Consider the following 17,534-nt stretch of genomic DNA (forward strand, 5'->3'; position numbering starts at 1 on the left):
TTGACCATAGATAGATGGGTTGATCTCTGGATTCTCAATTCGATTCCATTGATCTATGTGTCTGTCATTGTACCAGTACCATGCTGTCTTTACCAAAATGCTTCATCTTAACTGATTTAATAGGTCACAAAGTAAAGAATAAATTAGAATCCGTGGTAGTAGATAGATATGTAAGCAGAACAAATGTAGAAAAAGACGACAGTCATGGGTGTATCTAGATTTGGCAAAATATATTTCTCCATGTGTATTTGTCTGTGCTACAAATATATCCACGTATACAATAGAGCTGGGGCTTTGGGCGTACAGCTCACAGTCTTTTGCACTGCTGACCAAAATTCTGTGCATCTCCACCAGCGGCTCCCTGGGAGAACCCTGGGTCGTCCCCTCTCATTAAGATTCAGAGTCTCAGAAACTGTATTATATAATATATATTATACAATATACCGTGGGCAAAGTTACGAAAACTTAGTAGTCACAACCAAACACCTTGAGGGAGGAAAAAAGTTTTAATAGATCTAGAAGGCACTTAGCATTGTGCTAATCATGAATACCCAATTCATTTATTCTGTCAACACTTATTAAGCGTCTATTGTGAGCCAGAAATCAGGGGTACAGAAATGAATGCCACACACCTCCTGCCAAAGAAGGCCTCGGTGGCGCATTGGTGGATGGTGTTACTAGTTGCTGCTGCATCAATTCCTGTTCACGGTGACCTCATATGTGCAAACTGCTCTGTTATCCGAAGCTGTGACCTTTCCCAGATCAGACACATGTGACTAAACAATGACTTCGGTGACTGCATGGAGTAGTCACTAGACTTTGAATAACTTGGGATCAGGGGTAGTATCTTGGTCGCTTGCAGCCCTACTATGCTCACTGCCTTGCACAAGGCAAGGACTCAGTAAAGAAACTTTCCTGGGGGGAAAATCAGTAGTTCTGGTGTCCTCAGAGTGACTGATGCAAGCTGGGTCAGAGGGGACCCAGTGTTGGAAGAGACAGTGGCTGAGCTGGATGTTAAGACTCTGTGTCACACACACAAAAAAAGGACTCTGTGTCACCACAACAAGATAAACAACCCAGTTGAAAAATGGGTCCTGGATAAGAATGCACTGGAGGGGATGGGTGGGCAGGGGGAAAAGTGCAACAGTGAATGAATGGAAATCCAAAATCTCTGTAAATAATCATTAAAATTAATAATAATAATAATAAAACGGGGAAAAAAAGACTCTGTGTCCATTTCCCATCAGATGTCGGCACTGGGGTTGTATTGTTTGTAAGAAGGCATCTTTGGGCTGTTGGTAGACCCTTCTGCATATGGTCCCTCTGAGACGTGGCTAGCAGTAAGCAAGGTACAACATGCACCTTGTTTGCTAGACAGCTTGTATATCTGCTGTGAAGTTTAGCTTGTGACGTGCATGATTTTTATCAGTTGGCAAGTCAAACATAAAGACAGAAGTGAAAATGATGGCTGTTCATGACCCTTTGTGTTATCTAAAGAGATACAAAGCGCTTCCCCAGAGTGGTTCTGCCTCTAATTAAAGCATGATTTTCCTGTGTTTGTGAACAAATCCTTTTCTGTTATTTAGTCTCTCAACTCATTTTTCCTTCTCATAGGATGTACTGAAGGCCCAGTTGACCTGGTCTTTGTGATTGATGGGTCCAAGAGCCTTGGAGAAGATAATTTTGAGATTGTGAAGCAGTTTGTCATCGGAATTATAGATTCCCTGGCAGTTTCCCCCAAAGCCGCTCGTGTGGGGCTGCTCCAGTATTCGACGCAGGTTCGCACAGAGTTCACCCTGAAAACCTTCAGCTCGGCCAGGGACATGAAGAAAGCCGTGGCCCACATGAAGTACATGGGCAAGGGCTCTATGACGGGGCTGGCCCTCAAACACATGTTTGAGAGGAGTTTCACCCAAGTAGAAGGGGCCAGACCTCTGTCCACCCGAGTGCCCCGAGTGGCCATCGTGTTCACCGACGGGCGTGCTCAAGACGATGTCTCCGAGTGGGCCAGCAAAGCCAAGGCCAATGGTAATATGGGATGGAGGTGTGGTTGACATCACTCGAGGGGCCAGGCCTTTAACTACACTCCCTCAGAGGCCTTGGATGGCCAGCAGGGTGAAGAAAGGCTTCCTGTCAGTCAGCATTCTGCACCTTTACTAACCTGCCACCCAGAGACCTCAACAGGTCCCCACAAGAGTTAAATAAAGCTGCTCTCGGGAAGGATAAGGAAGTGTCAGACTCAGACCACTCCTGTCTGCTGGGATTCGGCAGCCAGTGGAGAGAATCGACCCTGCTTACGCTATTGAGCCACAGATAAATGTACCCCCAACCTTTCCCAAACACGGGTCACGATTAGAGTTATCCCTGGTGGGACCTTCTACTGCTGCTCCGAAACAAAACCACTAACCCTTCAACTGAAATTGAAAGCATAATGAGCCTTGGGGTAGAAATAATCTTGCATTTGTAGGAGGGAAATTTGGCTTTTAAGAAAAATTGCCATTTTGGAAGATGAAATGATTCTAAGGTCTGTGCCTCAGTAAAGCTCAGCTTCTTCTCTGAAGGGCTCTGAGCCCACGTGCAGTGCAGGCAGAGGCCTGACAGGGCGCTTTACTGGTGGAGATCTAAACCGTGGGGATGAGTAAAGCCTTGGCAAACTGGAAGCCAGATAGCAGAGGCAGCATATGATGATGCCACTGGATGCCTCTGGCAGATGAGAAAACATGAGGTTGTAAAGCAATCTGTTTGAAAGACACTTTAAGTGTTTGTGCAGGGAGAACAGTGCTTTATCAGATCCTCTAAGGAGAAAGGAATCCCCGGAAGTACAATTAGTGGGTTTGACTGTTAACCAAATGTTTGGAAGTTCAATCCACCCAGAGGTGCCCTGGAAGAAAGGATTGATTTACTGAGAAATCGGTCACTGAAAACTGCAGGGTGCACAGTTCCTCTCTGACACACAGGGTGTTGTTATGAGGTGAAACAGACTGGATGGCAGCTGGTTTTATAAGGGGAGATAGGTATGCACAGATCAGGGACTTGTTGAAGACTTTATAAACTCAGGCTTGCATCAGGCCTGGAACATAGAAGGTGCCTGGCAAAGACTTGTTGAGTGCATGAACAAAGGCATGAAGTACTAACAATCCCATTGATGAATCCCCTGCCTCAACACAGAAAGACTGACTCACACTGACTGTATCTTTGTGAAAGAGGTCATTTGACTAGTATAAGTATGAATATGACTATGAGTATTAGTATTCAGTTCTCACCGTCCACTTCTTTTTTCCTAGTTCAAGAGAATGGTAGTCACAAAAAGTTTACTGTCCTGAATAATTTGATTGGACTATAAATCAGCTTATGTCCAATTCCTCTACTTCTAGTCCAGATCAACTTTGCTGGAGTTACAGCAACTCCGTAAACTCCTCTCTAATCTGCATTCCTAAAAGATAGTGCTCGCTGTGTCTTGGACCCCGAAGATCATGGTTAGCTTGCTTATTTGTCTCATGAAGATCAATCCACTTTTCCCTTTCCTTCATTCAAACTTCCAAAGATAACCCAAAGGTAGGAGAAATAGATTTGGTTCTTGAATCAAGATTCAGCTGAAATTCCTCTAATGAATTTAATTACTCCTCGGTATAGCGAACACCATATTTATCCTTTTTAGGAAGTTGTATCTAAAACCACTGGGTTCCCAGACAACTATGCCAAAATTGCCTCTTGGCCTTTCAGACTTAAAACAAGACATTAATTTTTGTTCTTTGGGGTAATTTTTATGTCTTTTTTTAAAAAAAATCTAGTCTGATGAACTAGCCAGAATAAGAGATCAGTGCTGAAAAATGTTGGCAGTCAAGCAGAATTTAAACTCTCACAGTGTTTTACTTTCAAATGAGTTTGGGTGGGGAGAAGTGAATTATTAATTATGTTTGGGAAAAGCCTTTAGGACAATCTCATATTCCCTTTGAAATCTATGGTAGATACTTTGGCTTTGTCTGTTTTGATGAATTCCAGTGAGCAGATTCTCCATTTCAGCTGTGCACGTCCTCACAAGGCTGTCTTTCTAAGAGGTGTAGGTAGACTGTAGCATCACTTGACTCCCAGTCAACTCAAATCTCCTGTACTGCATCTTTGAGAAGCAGAAAGCTAGTAGAAACCATAAATAAAGTTATTTGAGCCTAGAAGAGATTCCCATATGGTAAGTCATAAGGTTATTAATTCAGAAGGCAATTTCAGGGTAAAGTTGAACATTCAATGGTCCTGCTCAGAACTGAGGAACAGGTTGGTGGTTTAGTTCCTCAGCCCTCCAAGGGGCCTCACCTACCCCAGTCTTCAATCTTTCCCTTTTGCACAAAGAACCATAATTAAAAAGTTGGAAAAATGAAAAGAGATGTTGACATTGACTCCTCAGACCATACCACTCAGCTAACTGGCTTTAAGTACAATTCACACAACTTCCAGCCTTGGAACCACAGTTCTAACACCTTGTTCTTCATTTGTTCTGCACTTTAGGTATAACCATGTATGCGGTTGGGGTAGGGAAGGCCATCGAGGAGGAACTGCAGGAGATTGCCTCTGAGCCCACAGACAAGCATCTCTTCTACGCTGAAGACTTCAGCACGATGGGCGAGATAAGTGAAAAAGTAAAGAAAGGCATATGTGAAGGTACTACTAATTGTATCCAGGAGATACTTTAGCAACAAAAGTGCAGCATGAATCTTTGAACAATAAATTCTCAACCTGTTCTTTCAAAGTACTCAAGAAAGTGCCTCCTTGTGGCTTCTTATTGTGTGCCCTGGAGTCAGAACCAACTCACAGCTCACCTTCCAGAGTTTTCAGAGATTATCCATTTATCTATCCTCCCATGGAGGATGGTGGACTTGAACCAGTTGTCTTTGAGATTGCAGTACAGCTTCTAACCACTAGGCCATCAGAGCTCCCTCCTGGGTGAGCCGTTGTTGTTGTTGTTACGTACTGCTGAGTCAGAACTGAACCATAGCTGACCCTCAAGCGGGTTTTCAGAGGCAGTTAATCACACAGGAGGAGACTGTCCATCTTTCTCTCGTGGAGCCGCTGGTGGATTTGAACTGTGTGCCTTTGGGATTGCAACACAGCCACCAGAGTAGGCTACACTAGTGTAGTTGGAAACACTAAGCAGGAAAAAAAAGGGATCAGAGGAGAGAGGAAGAGCAGTCAAAAAGTAATAGCTGACAATGCTTGAACCCGTGTCCTGTGCCAAGCAGTGTGGTAAGCCTTTCACTTTAAGACCTAGGACTGAATGCTACCATATGCACAGGAATGTGAACAGAGAGTGTGTGTGTGTGTGTGTGTGTGTGTGTGTGTGTGTGTGTGTGTGTAATTTAATTAATATTCACAACCAGTCATTATGTTTTGGTGTATCAATATACGTAGTCCTCTTAAATCCCATAGAAGTGATGTTTTAACTAAAAAGTAGTCATTGTCTACATCGGGAAAGCTGATGCCCAATTTTAGAGTATGTTTGCAATTGGAGTGGAAGAGGTAGTCATCCTCATAAGCCATTGTTACTAACGTAAAAGAATGCCTCATCCAGTTGTGTGAGGACTACAGCTGTTCATAGAACACAAGGTTTCCCTTTAGGTAACTCTGGTGACCTTGTGGTAAGGAGTTGTACTGTCAACTCAAAGGCAGGCAGTTCAAATCCACCAGTTGCTCAGAGGGAGAAAGATGAGCATGTTTTTTCATGCAGTTTACTGCCTCTGAAAACCCACTGAAGGGTCAGCTGTGGGTCTGTCTGCTCAGACTCCATGCTACATACAACAGTCTTCCCTTTAGAACTTAGATTTTTGTTATGGATACAAATTCTGCTTCAGTTCACTACTTCTGTTGGGCTTACTTACATATAGCAGTTCTGCCTAAAGCCCCATTTTTTCCTTTTACTCATTACCTATGTTTAGTCCAATAATGTCCCAGTCTAAGTAATATGTCTTACTCCTCTGAAAGGAGAGAATAAGATGAAGGAAACTGGAGAGGGAAGACTTTTCCTCTTTCATTTCATGTTGAAATGCCCATCATGAAACAACTGCCATTTCACAGCTCTTTCCACTCCCACCTCTTGCCTTGTAGACATACATTTCTGGGGGCATCCTTAAAGTAGGAGACTCACTACAGGGGCCCAGACTTCTCTTCCAGAGAGAACTGCCTGGGAGTGGTCTTGGATTACTGCTGTATCTAAATTTTATTATTTTATTTCATCTGTGATGGTATTAAATCAGATACCCTGGATATCGCAGGTGGGTGAGGAGTTAGCCCAAGGTCAGTTTCCTCAAGGACATCTATGAATGTAATCAACTGTCACCCCTTTTGGTCATTTTTCCTCTCAGCTCTGGAGGACTCGGACGGAAGTCATGACTCCCCAGCAGGAGAAATACCGAAGAGGGTCTACCAGCCAACAGGCACATCTTACAATGCTATCTTTTCAGAACCTTCTGTAGCTGCTGTACGACTTCCCTCCAGACAAAGTTGTAAAGAAGTGAAAGATTTATCTTAACCATTTCCTCAAACAGATAGCACGTAGTTTGCTCAATGCTCTAAGCTGTGTTTGGTAACTAGCATCTCTGCTCATTTCCCAAAGCACAGTGCTATGTACTATGAACCAAGTACCTTATTCTACATTTAACGTGTTTTATTCCCATGACAGTGTTAGCTGGCTTGACTTCAGTTTTCTTTCTCTTTACAGAATCTGAGCCAGTCACCATAAATATCCGAGACCTACTTTCCTGTTCTAATTTTGCAGTGCAACATAGATATCTGTTTGAAGAAGACAATTTTTCACGGTCTGCACAAAAACTTTCCCAGTCGACAAAAGCTGCAGGTAATTCCAAGTAAAATGTTCCCATAAGGTAACTTCAGCGTCTCAGCAAGCTTGGCTGAAAAGGAGGGAGGGAAAGGGGAATTAGGAAATAGGCTATAAGAGAAACAAGTGAAATGAGATCTGAAGTAATAAACTCGAAGAAACCGAGTAGTCTCCCCTCGATCCACAGTAAAGGCCACTCCCAATGTTGGAAGCAAACACAGCCCTTTCCTGGTATTTACGGGATCTGTTTGTATGGAAAAAGCTGACCATTTCTTTCATTATGGTTTCCTCTATATGCTGATTCAGTCCACTACTATGTGTCTGGAAAGTCTGGTGACGTATAGAGATGAACCCTTTCCATCTGCTTTCTCAGGAAACCCTTTGGAAGAAAAACACGATCAATGCAAATGTGAAAACCTTATAACGTTCCAGAACCTTGCAAATGAAGAAGTAAGGAAATTAACACAGCGCTATATCCTTTTTCTAATATGACCCATCTGTGTGGAATGCAGAGTGTATTATCAAAATTTGCAGATACCAAAAAAAAAAAAAACACCAAAATTTGCAGATACCATGTGGGTATATAAAAAAGTCGTTTCCATAAAGTCAAGAAGAGTGGATTCCAGAAGGCTTTTTCAATTTTTTTTTTAAAGGCAGCTTGTCACAGCAAAGTGTCATGGATCACACATTCATGGGCTACTTGGTGTTGCTGGGTTTTGTTAGTTAAGCAGCCCAGCTAGGCAGAGTAAGCATGCAAAGTAAATGGAAAAAAAACCCAGATTTATTTAGTCCCCTTTCTGTTAAGGGCACATCTACAGGTCTGAAACACATCAAAGATACAGTATATACAAGCAAATAATGTAGAATGAAGCTGTTTTAAACTCATACTAAGAGCCAAGCCCCAGGCAGCACTGCAGTCACCTTAGGAATTTGTGGGTCATTTCCGGAGGACTGTTTTTTTAATTTCCTTTGGCAGCTTAGATCTTTTATATCAGCACTCTAAAAAATGAAATCCTAGAAGTAGTAGGAGGGAACCGAGGGAACAGTCAGATCCAATGATTCATTAAAACAGTATTACAAGGGAGCTCTGGTGGCCTAGCTGCAATCCTGAAAGCACGTGGTTCAAATCCACCACGTTTCACTGTAGAAGGAGGGGCAATTGCCTCCTGTGCCAGTCGGATCTGACTCGACGGTACAGAACATGAAAAATAAAAACAAAAATCCCCATTATTACAAATAAAAGGAATGCTTTGGGATGAGGAGAAATAGGATTCGTTACTTTTACACATTGAACACCCTGCCAACTGCTCTGAAGTTAAAATTACGAAAACCGGCTAATAGCTAGCTCAGTTTGCACTTAACTAGTCTATAGGGAAATGGTTTCTGAGCCTCCTCTCTGCCAATGGGTTTACATAATGAGGAAAAGAGCATATACAATTCCTTTTCTGAAGTTGGAAATATAATCCCCTAATAGGGTTACAATGAGTTGGAGCTGACTCAGTGGCACCTAACAACCGCAAGGTAAAAGAAAGATGCCCTGGTGGTACAGTGGTAGAGTACTTGGCTACTAACCAAAAGGTCAACAGTTCAAACCCACCTGCCATTCCACGGGAGGAAAAAAGAAATATGGCAGTGGCTTTGGTAAAGATTGACAGTTTTGGAAACATTACAGGGCAGTTCTATTCTGTCCTACTTTGTTGCCATAAATCAGAATCAACATCAAGGTGTTGGCTTGGATTTTTAAAAGTACAATTAAATAATCTTTCTTACAGTGATTAATGGAAAGAATCTGAGCTCTCTTGTTGTTACCAAGGAAGCAGAGGGTATTCAGTCTAGAGAGAGGAACAGAAAGGTTCATTCTTGCCACTAGGCCACCAGAGATCTCTTTCCCATGAAAGGTTCATTCTTGTGCCTTCATCTCCCAATCCCATCAATACCTCTGCAGGCCATGTCTGCTTCTCAGAGCCACTCCCGAGAAAGTAAAGGCCATAAAAAAAAATAAGCAGAGGTCAGAAATCAAGGCCCAACCTAGTCCTGTTTCCCTTCTTCACTTGGGACTTCATCTCTCCTTTCAAGGCTTAGTCCTTCCTTTATTTCATATTCCCAGACTTAACAATTCAGGCTCTTGGAGGTGTGTTGTGCCAAACTAATACACAAGCAAATAGGGTTGTGTAGTGGAATGAAGTGTAACAATTCAAACGGGGCCAAGCAATTTGGGTTTTGAATGCTAATAAAGTACTTAACCTGAAATAAAGTGTTGTTAACATGTGTTAAATTCATTAACTGTAGAAGTCAGGGTTTTTCAAGAACTTGATTGAAACAAGTTAAGCCTGTTCTTTGTCAACAAATTCTTATGTAGACAAATTTGCTTGCATTTAAATATCTGTAAACATGGGCAAGTTTGCTTTTTCTTCCTTAATTTGAGATTTACTAGAAGAAATGACGCAGAGAATGGAAGTCCTGGAAAATCGCCTGAGATACAGATAGAAGATTAGGAATGGCCAGCATATTTGTACATGACGTTGCCTCAAGGATCACCAGGAAGTCACTCAGAGCCCACAGCTGAGGCTATCCATCTGTCTGTAATGTTGTGAATATAGCAGTTAGTACTAAGAAAAGCTGGTTTGATAGAATGAAGATAAGGAGATGTTATTTGTATAAATTTATTTAGGAAAAAAATCTTTGATTTCTAAAATGAGTTCGCCAATGGAGAATAAATAAGCTATGCAAGGTATTTTGTAATATACTGTGGACCTGATTTGCTTCTGCCCCTTCCTGCCTTAGAGTGTTGCAATCTCATCTGACTCCAAAATAAAGCCTGCACAGTCTTACTTCTGTAGAACCCTGACCACAGGAAAAGCTATTTTTTTGTATTGGACTTTATCTTGATATATGTATATGGATGTATACGTAAAATTGTACAACCTATGAACTTATATAACAAATCCGATTTTTTTAAATATACTGCATTAAAATTCACCACTTCAGAAAAAGATATTCTATGGGGAAAATTCTTAGCTCAACTTTAAAAGCAAGATGTATATAAGACATGACTTACACACATATGAAATGATGCCAAATCTCACTGGCATTGTGGGCAATACCATCTATCACTCATCAGTTTAGGAAAAAATAGTAATTTTATTGATGTTAAAAATGTGGAAATCAAAAGAAGAAAAAAAGAATGTGTAAATCAGTAGTCTCTTTAGAAAATCAGCTGATACCTGCACCTATGAAAATTAGAAATATATGGCTTTTTAACTCTTAAGAGCTACACTTATGGAAATCTGACTAGGAAACATCAGCACATATGTAGGAGGATACCTGTTTGAGAATTTAATAGTGTGTGCACAAGCAACAAATCAGAAACAACCTAAACACCATCAAAACTGATCAAATCAGAGTATTCCATAACACAGAAATAATCTACATTTAAAAGAATGCATTAAATCTATGTGTATATGGTAGAACTCATAGATGGATTTAAAAAGTTGCTGTGAATACACTATGTTCACCATTATTCCTGTACATTTAAAAAAAAACACAAACATTGCTAGAAATTGTTCAGAGATACATAATATTTACGTAAAAGAAATGTTCTCTAAGAATACACCCCAAAATAGTTGTTGTTCTTGGAAAAGCATGAATACAAGGTCAAAGAGGATATCAACTCTATCATTAAAGGTGTTTCTTCAAGGAAACATGAAAAATACATTAGTATATGTGAAGCTAAATTAGCTGAGGGATGCACTTTCAGCAGCAAAACACACCACCGCCAGTACCTTCAATAAGGCATGACATGAAGAGATGCACAATGACGTCCTTCCATGGAAGCCATCACTATTTTGGGGTCTAAATGATGCTTTACAGCAAACACTAAGTTTGAAGCTGTTTTAAGTATTTCAAGACACACATTTCCATCAGAACACTTCCTGAAAGGTAATGTGATAGATTGGAAGAACATCTCTTAAGACTGTTCAATTTCATCTGAAAAATCTTCCCATTCTTTGCCTAGGATATGAGTGTTGTGATTTTAAAAGTAAATTTTTAGTCTTTTTAAACTCATGTGACCTACTTTTCTACACATATTGTTATTAGGTACCATGGAGTTGAGTAGAACTCATAGCAATCCTATGAACAGCCAACCTGAACCCTACCCCATCCTGTGCCATCCTCATCATCTCTGAGACACAAGAGCTCATTTTTGAAGTCACTATGTCAGTCTCCTTGGGGGGTCTTCTCCTTCTCTGACCCTCCGTATTTCCAAGCATGATATCCCTTTCCAAGGAATAGCTTCATCCTTTCCTCTAAGGAACACTCCAGACTGTACTTTCCCCAAAACTTGTTTGTTCTTTTGGCAGACTATGCGATTATTCAGTACTCTTCTCCAGCACCATAACTCAAAGGCATCAATTCTTCTGTCATTCTTATTCATTGTCCAGCTCTCTAATACACAGTAGGTAGTATTTAAAGCATTGGCTTTTTAATATTTCATTATCGTCCAGGTAGGTGTAGAGAGCTCTGGTGGCCTAGTGTTAAGAAGCTGCAATCCCAAAAACACATAGTTCAAATCCACCAGTTGCTTTGAGGGGAAATTATGAGCAGTCTCCTCCTGTGTGATTTACTGCCTCTTAAAACCTGCTGAAGGCCACGCCAGTCAGCGTCAACACAAGGAAGTTTCCAGAGCTTTCGAGAACCTTGTGACCCGGATTCATCCGCCTGGTCAAAATGCCTCTTTGTAAAGACCCTAACTGGCAAGACCATCACTCCGGAGGTGGAACCCAGCGATACCATTGAGAATGTAAAAGCCAAGATCCAGGAGAAGGAGGGCATCCCCCCGACCAGGATGCACTCTGACTACAACATCCAGAGTCAACTCTGCACCTTGTCCTTCGTCTGAGGGGCGGCTGTTAATTATTAAAAGTGCCCAATGATGGCATTACTCTGCACTATAGCCTTTTCTCTCAATTTAAGTTTCGAAATTACCAGTTTCAGTAATCACTGAATCTGTTCAAAATGTTAATAGGTTTTGTTGCATGGTGAAAAAAAAACAAAACACCAACGTGCTGAAGGGTCAGCTGTGTGTCGGTTCAAACTTCACAGTATCTAACACCAGGCGTGTGAACACCTTAATGCAAGCAAATTCTACTTAATGTTATGTTCAGGGTCCCTCTAGTGGCTGAAAAAAGTCTCCAATCCATCCATCAAAAAGCTCTAGATTAATCCAACACTTGACGGGAGGACTGTATAAAAATTTTAAAGAATTCTCCCCCCCACCCCTGATCTGTAATATCTGGCAAATGGGGTTTAAACTCCAGTTTAATTTATGTGACGTTCCTATGCCTTCAGTTCATATTAAAATAGAGTTGGGGAACAGATGGCCTAGTGCTTAGGAAGTTGCACTCCTAACCCAAACGCAGTGGCTCTCGGGGATCTGAATCCTCCACAGCTCCTCAGTACTCAGCAGAGAGGGGCCATCTCCTCATTTACAGCCTCAGAAACCCAGTGCAGGGTCAGCTGATATGGTTCCAACTTGCCAGCAATGAGCATGAGTCTTTTGTTTTGGTTGGCTTTTGTAAAAATGGAGTTAATAGTACTACCTGTGAAGAGTGCATCTGAGCCCAGGTATATTTAGTGGTAAACTGTTCTGCAATCCCAAAAGGCATGCAGTTTGAATCCACCAGTTGCTCTGTAGGAGGATGGGTGATCTCTCCTCAACCTGCTGGCAAGTCAGCTATGGGTCAGTTCTAACTCTGTGTGGCACACGACATATACATGAGAGCTGGACAATACAGATTAAATGTCTTTGAATTGTGGTATTGCCAAAGAACATTAAACGTCTCATTGCCATTGAATCAAACGACTCCTAGCTGATCCTCTATTAGGTTTCTGAGGCTGTAATTCAGAGATGGCTTTCTCTCACAGAGCCACTGGGGAGTTGTAATGGCCAGAAGTGTAGCCCCTCCCCTTTGACTATATAATGGACTTTGCTCAGATACTTTGGGCATGTTATCAGAAGCCAGTTCCTATAGAAAGACATCCATCCTGCTTGGTAGAAAACCAGTGAAAAAGGTGAGCCCTCAATGACATAGACTGACATCAGTCAGCGTAGCATCAGTTGTGAGGATGGTGCAGGATCCATCAGCCTGAGAAACTCAACAACAATGCTACTTCATCAGGTTAAGAGGATTAAATGTGTTAATAGTGCTTAGAAACATTTTAGCTATTTGTATTCTTGAGGAAGCAAGTATGTGAGCAAAAAAGTATGAGTTAAAATGTGAGAATCTCAGTATTTGTTCACCTTACCCGCTCAAAGGACTTTGGCAGATTCCCACTCGCAATCTTTCATCATGTGTACTATCCAGTTGGAGCCAACTCGCAGCTGATTTCCCAAGGCAGTAAGATGCACAGGGGGAAGCTGCCTTTCTCTTCCTCCTGCAGAATAGCTGGTAGATTCAAACTGTCTTTGAGTTGACAGCGATTTAAGGAGGAGGAGGTAGTACTAGTATATGAAGGGTGACCTCTGGTGGCCTAATGTTAAGCTACTGCACTGTAACCCCAAAGGGATATGGTTCGAATCCACCAGGGGTTGGGCAATCTCCCATGTGTCTCTGAAAACCTGCCTGACGTTACTGCACAAGGTGTTCAAGATTTACGATCTTTGGAAAAAACCTAGACTGGATATTTACAGCCTATCAAGAGAATTAAGCCTTTATATCATTGTTCACTTGGTTTCCAACTCTTAATAGGAATTCCTGACCTCTAGGTCAGTAGGATTACCACCCTGAAAAAGCATTAGGTGGTTAACTCAAACACCTAATCTAGACAAGGATGTTAGGGTTGTCCTCAAAACAAGGAGAGGTAAGCCTTGGGCTGAAAACCTGGCAGGTTCTAGGTGTTGTGAAAACCACAGAACCTAGATAAGTGATGCCACTGAGAGGAAGGTATTCATGAGAAAAGGTCTGTATCAAAGAATTTATGACAGAGAAGACTGCAACACCACCAACAAATAAAACCCAAGTGTAAGATCAGTATGGTCAAGTATAAGCCTATACATATTTTAGATACAGAGGTACACATTGACAGAAGTATGCAATTATATGTGATGTCTGAGCAGGTACATATAATATTCATACTATTTATACTTTTCAGACATAACCATATACAGGAGGATCAATTTTCTGAATTATAAACTTAGAAATATTGTCCCACGGGACAATCAGAAAGGCTCACCAAGTTCATACTCTATCCTGGGGGAAAAAGTAGCACCTAGGATTGCCTGGTTTGTTAAATGGTCATCTAAGACACCATTATTGGTCTCTGCTCATCAATAGCCAAATTAAGAACGTAAAAAAAAAAAAAAAAGTCTACAGGCTGACAGCCTGCGTGAGCCAGTGCCACAGAGACCAGAACTGGAGGGTGCCTGGCTGCTATCTTACCTGACAGGGGGTATGAGAGGATCCTGGTTAGAAGAAAAATGCAGACTACAACACAAGTTCTTAAGAATAGCTAAACTAACTGGACTACCTGTTACTAGAGGACTTCCTCAGACAACCACCCTGAAAACATTCTGTAAAACTTGAGCCAGAACACACACTATGAATATTACTTTTTAACAGCAGTTACACAAAATGAGTATTACCCACAAGATAAAATCCAAAACCATTGTTGTCAAGTCAGTTCCAACTCCATCAATCCCCCACCGAGTTTTTGAGGCTGTAAGCCTCTATGGTAGAGGATGCCCATCTTTCTAACTTGCCAACTCCATGACCGGGAGCTCTGGTGGCCTAGTGGCAAGAAGCTGCACTGCAATCCCAGAGGTGCATGGTTTGAACCCACCAGATGCTTTGCTGGGGAATGAAGGACAATCTCCTGTACCAGTCAGATCTAATTTGACAGTACACACACACACAAAAATAAAATTTTTAAAAAAACAAACCAAACCTCCATGACCAGGGGTCTTTCACCCCAACATCAGTACTGCAAAGTAAACACTTGCTTTTCTAGGTAGCATACTGAATGCATTCTAATTTTCTGTCTCAATCACCCACCATCAAAAGTTGAAACGAATTGATTCTAGTAGTCAAAAGCCTTTAACCTTTCTTTATCCAAAACACTTGGATTGAACAGCCCCGTGCATTTCCACCTACTATGTAAATCATAGTAGCCTACAATATGGATTGAGGCTCAATGTCAAGAAGACAAAGATTCTCACCACTGGACCAATTGGCAGCATCAGGATGGATGGTGAAGAGATTGAGATTGTACACAGCTTTAGTTTGCTTGGCTCCATAGTCTTGGCGCCAGCAGCCAGGAAATTAAAAGGCGCATTGCCATGGGAAAGTCTGCTGTTACGGACCTCTCCAAAGTGCTGAAGAGCAGTGGTGTCTCTCTGGAGACTAAGGTGCGTCTGATACAGGCCATGGTCTTCGCAATCACCTGTTATGCATCAGAGAGTAGGACAATGACCAAATAGATCTGTCCTGGAGAGGGTTAAACCGGGTGGCTCCTTGGAGGCAAGGATTCTGAGGCTCCGTCTTACTTTGGACATGCAGTGAGGAGAGACCGGTCCTTAGAGAGGGACATCATGCTTGGGAGGCTGGAGGGACGGCGCAGGAGAGGAAGGCCCTCTATGAGGTGGATTGATTATTGGGATGGGAGTGTCAGAGACAGTGCGATTGGCACAGGACAGAGCAGAGTTTAGGGCTGTTGTACATAGGGTCGCTATGAGTCACAGGCGACTCGATGGCACATAACAACATGAAAATCAAGAAAGGTAAGTCAACTTTTATGTAACACATTTATTTCTCCCAAAGTTAATTCGTTCAAACATTCCAAGTAATATTAGCATTCATGGGAAAGTACTTCACAAGATATGCTGTTGGATGAAGTATGCAGTTTCTTAAGTCTGAACACTGGCCACACTGCTCAGTAAATCCTAAAGAACTAAAATTCTATAAACACTCCAAGCAACCTTGCATCCAACACCTAAGACCCATGATTATTCTGAAGATGCTCAACTATTTTTTTCACTCCTGTTATGTGCCATCGAGTCATTTGTGACTCATAGCGACCCTATGTACAAGAGCCCTAAATTACGCCGTTCAATCCTGTGCCAACCTTGCTGTCTCACACATTCATTCCCACCACTCCATTCACAGAATTGATCCATCTCATCGAGGGTCTTCCTCTCCAAGGACCAGTCCCTCCTTGCAACATGCCCAAAGTATGTCAGATGAAGCTTCAGAATCCTTGACACCAGGGAACATTCTGGCTTCACCCTCTCCAGGACAAACCTGTTTGTTCTCCTAGCAGTCCATGGTATATTCAACACTCTTCTCCAGCACCACAACCCAAAGGCATCAATTCTCTATCATCCCTATTCACTGTCCAACTCTCCAATGCATAGCACGTAATTGCAAATACTATAGCCTGGATCAGGCGCACGAGGACCTAATCTTTCAAGTTTCTTATTTATTAACATGTTGGTTTTTGTGCTGTTGAGTCGTTTGCAACTCATAGCGACCCTATGTACAGCAGCCCTAAACCGTGCTCTATCCTGTGCCAATTGCATTGCCTCTGACACACCCATCACTGAATCAATCCACCTCATAGAGGGTCTTCCCCTCCTGCACTGTCCCTCTACTCTATCTACCCAGCATGATGTCCCTCTCTAAAGACCTGGCTCTCCTTACATGTCCGAAGTATGTAAGATGAAGCCCCAGAATCCTTGCCTCTAAGGAGCAGCCTGGTTTAACCCTCTCTAGGATGAATCTGTTTGTTTTCTTGGCAGTCCTTGGGTACATTCAATACTTCTCCAGCACCACAGTTCAAAGGCGTCAATTCTTCTCCTATCCTCCCTAGTCATTGTCCAACTCTCTGATGCATAACAAGTGATTGCAAAAACCATGGCCTGTATCAGGCACACCCTAGTCTCCAGAGACACCACTGCTCTTGAGTACTTTAGAGAGGTCCCTAACTGCAGACTTTCCCATCGCAATACATTTTTTGATTTCCTGGCTACTGGTGCCAAGAGTGTTGACCGTGGAGCCGAGCAAACTGAAGCTGTGAACAATCTCAATCTCTTCGCCATCCATCCTGATGCTACCGATTGGTCCAGTAGTGAGAATTTTTGTCTTCTTGACATTGAGCCTCAGTCCATATTGAAGGCTGCAGTCCTTGACCCTCTGCAGTAAGTGCATGAGGTCCTCCTCAGTTTCAGCGAGCAGGGTTGTCATCTGCATAACGCAGATTGTTGATAGATCGTCCACCAATCCTAACGCCATAGAGCCCATACACTAGAATTTTTCTGTTTGTGTAAACCTTTTGAGGGCGAGGAAATAATTTTCTCTTTGCTATTGAGATTTATTGCTTTAAATTGGACTGCAATTCTATTTTGGGTATTGCTTCCTTGAGCATACTCAAATACAAAAATCCAATAATGTCCAGGAATAGCAATTATGAAAATTAAAGCTCTTAAAAGGAAACGGTGCACTCCCTTTACCAAAGTGAAAGAAATTCGAACTGGAATATACAACTTTTAGCCCAAAAGTCTTGTCACCACGTCTGCCGCGCTCTCATTAACACTAACTTCAGAAAAATAACAGAAATGGAATGTATTTCAAAAACAAACTCTGGCCAATTTTATTGAAGAAAAGTATTACATGATTTATTTTTCACCAGTCTGTTCTGGCATGCTTCTAATGATATC

The 17,534-nt window shown here is 41.9% G+C and overlaps 2 protein-coding genes across 4 annotated transcripts in view; one reads left to right on the top strand and one right to left on the bottom strand.

The window, feature by feature from the left end:
• Positions 1 to 9,816, top strand: part of MATN2 (matrilin 2) — a 189,519-nt gene extending 179,703 nt beyond the window's left edge. Inside the window, exons 13-18 of one of the 3 annotated variants that reach the window (XM_006900358.1) lie at positions 1,615 to 2,028; positions 4,501 to 4,653; positions 6,351 to 6,422; positions 6,764 to 6,841; positions 7,197 to 7,295; positions 9,255 to 9,816. In XM_006900358.1, coding sequence (XP_006900420.1) covers positions 1,615 to 2,028; positions 4,501 to 4,653; positions 6,351 to 6,422; positions 6,764 to 6,841; positions 7,197 to 7,295; positions 9,255 to 9,310 — 872 coding nt within the window. In that variant the 3' untranslated portion in view covers positions 9,311 to 9,816. Of the gene's footprint in view, positions 1 to 1,614; positions 2,029 to 4,500; positions 4,654 to 6,350; positions 6,423 to 6,706; positions 6,842 to 7,196; positions 7,296 to 9,254 lie in introns of all 3 variants that reach the window. The other 2 variants (XM_006900357.1, XM_006900359.1) reach the window with 2 other exon arrangements.
• Positions 9,817 to 17,363: 7,547 nt separating this feature from the next.
• RPL30 (ribosomal protein L30) overlaps positions 17,364 to 17,534 on the bottom strand; it is a 3,467-nt gene continuing 3,296 nt past the window's right edge. The window contains exon 4 of the mRNA XM_006900362.1: positions 17,364 to 17,413. Within this exon, the coding sequence (XP_006900424.1) occupies positions 17,364 to 17,413 (50 nt within the window). The remainder of the gene's footprint in view (positions 17,414 to 17,534) is intronic.

This window comes from Elephantulus edwardii, unplaced genomic scaffold (assembly GCF_000299155.1).
Source record: "Elephantulus edwardii isolate Elephantulus edwardi_28Jun2011 unplaced genomic scaffold, EleEdw1.0 scaffold00282, whole genome shotgun sequence".
Classification (NCBI taxonomy): domain Eukaryota; kingdom Metazoa; phylum Chordata; class Mammalia; order Macroscelidea; family Macroscelididae; genus Elephantulus; species Elephantulus edwardii.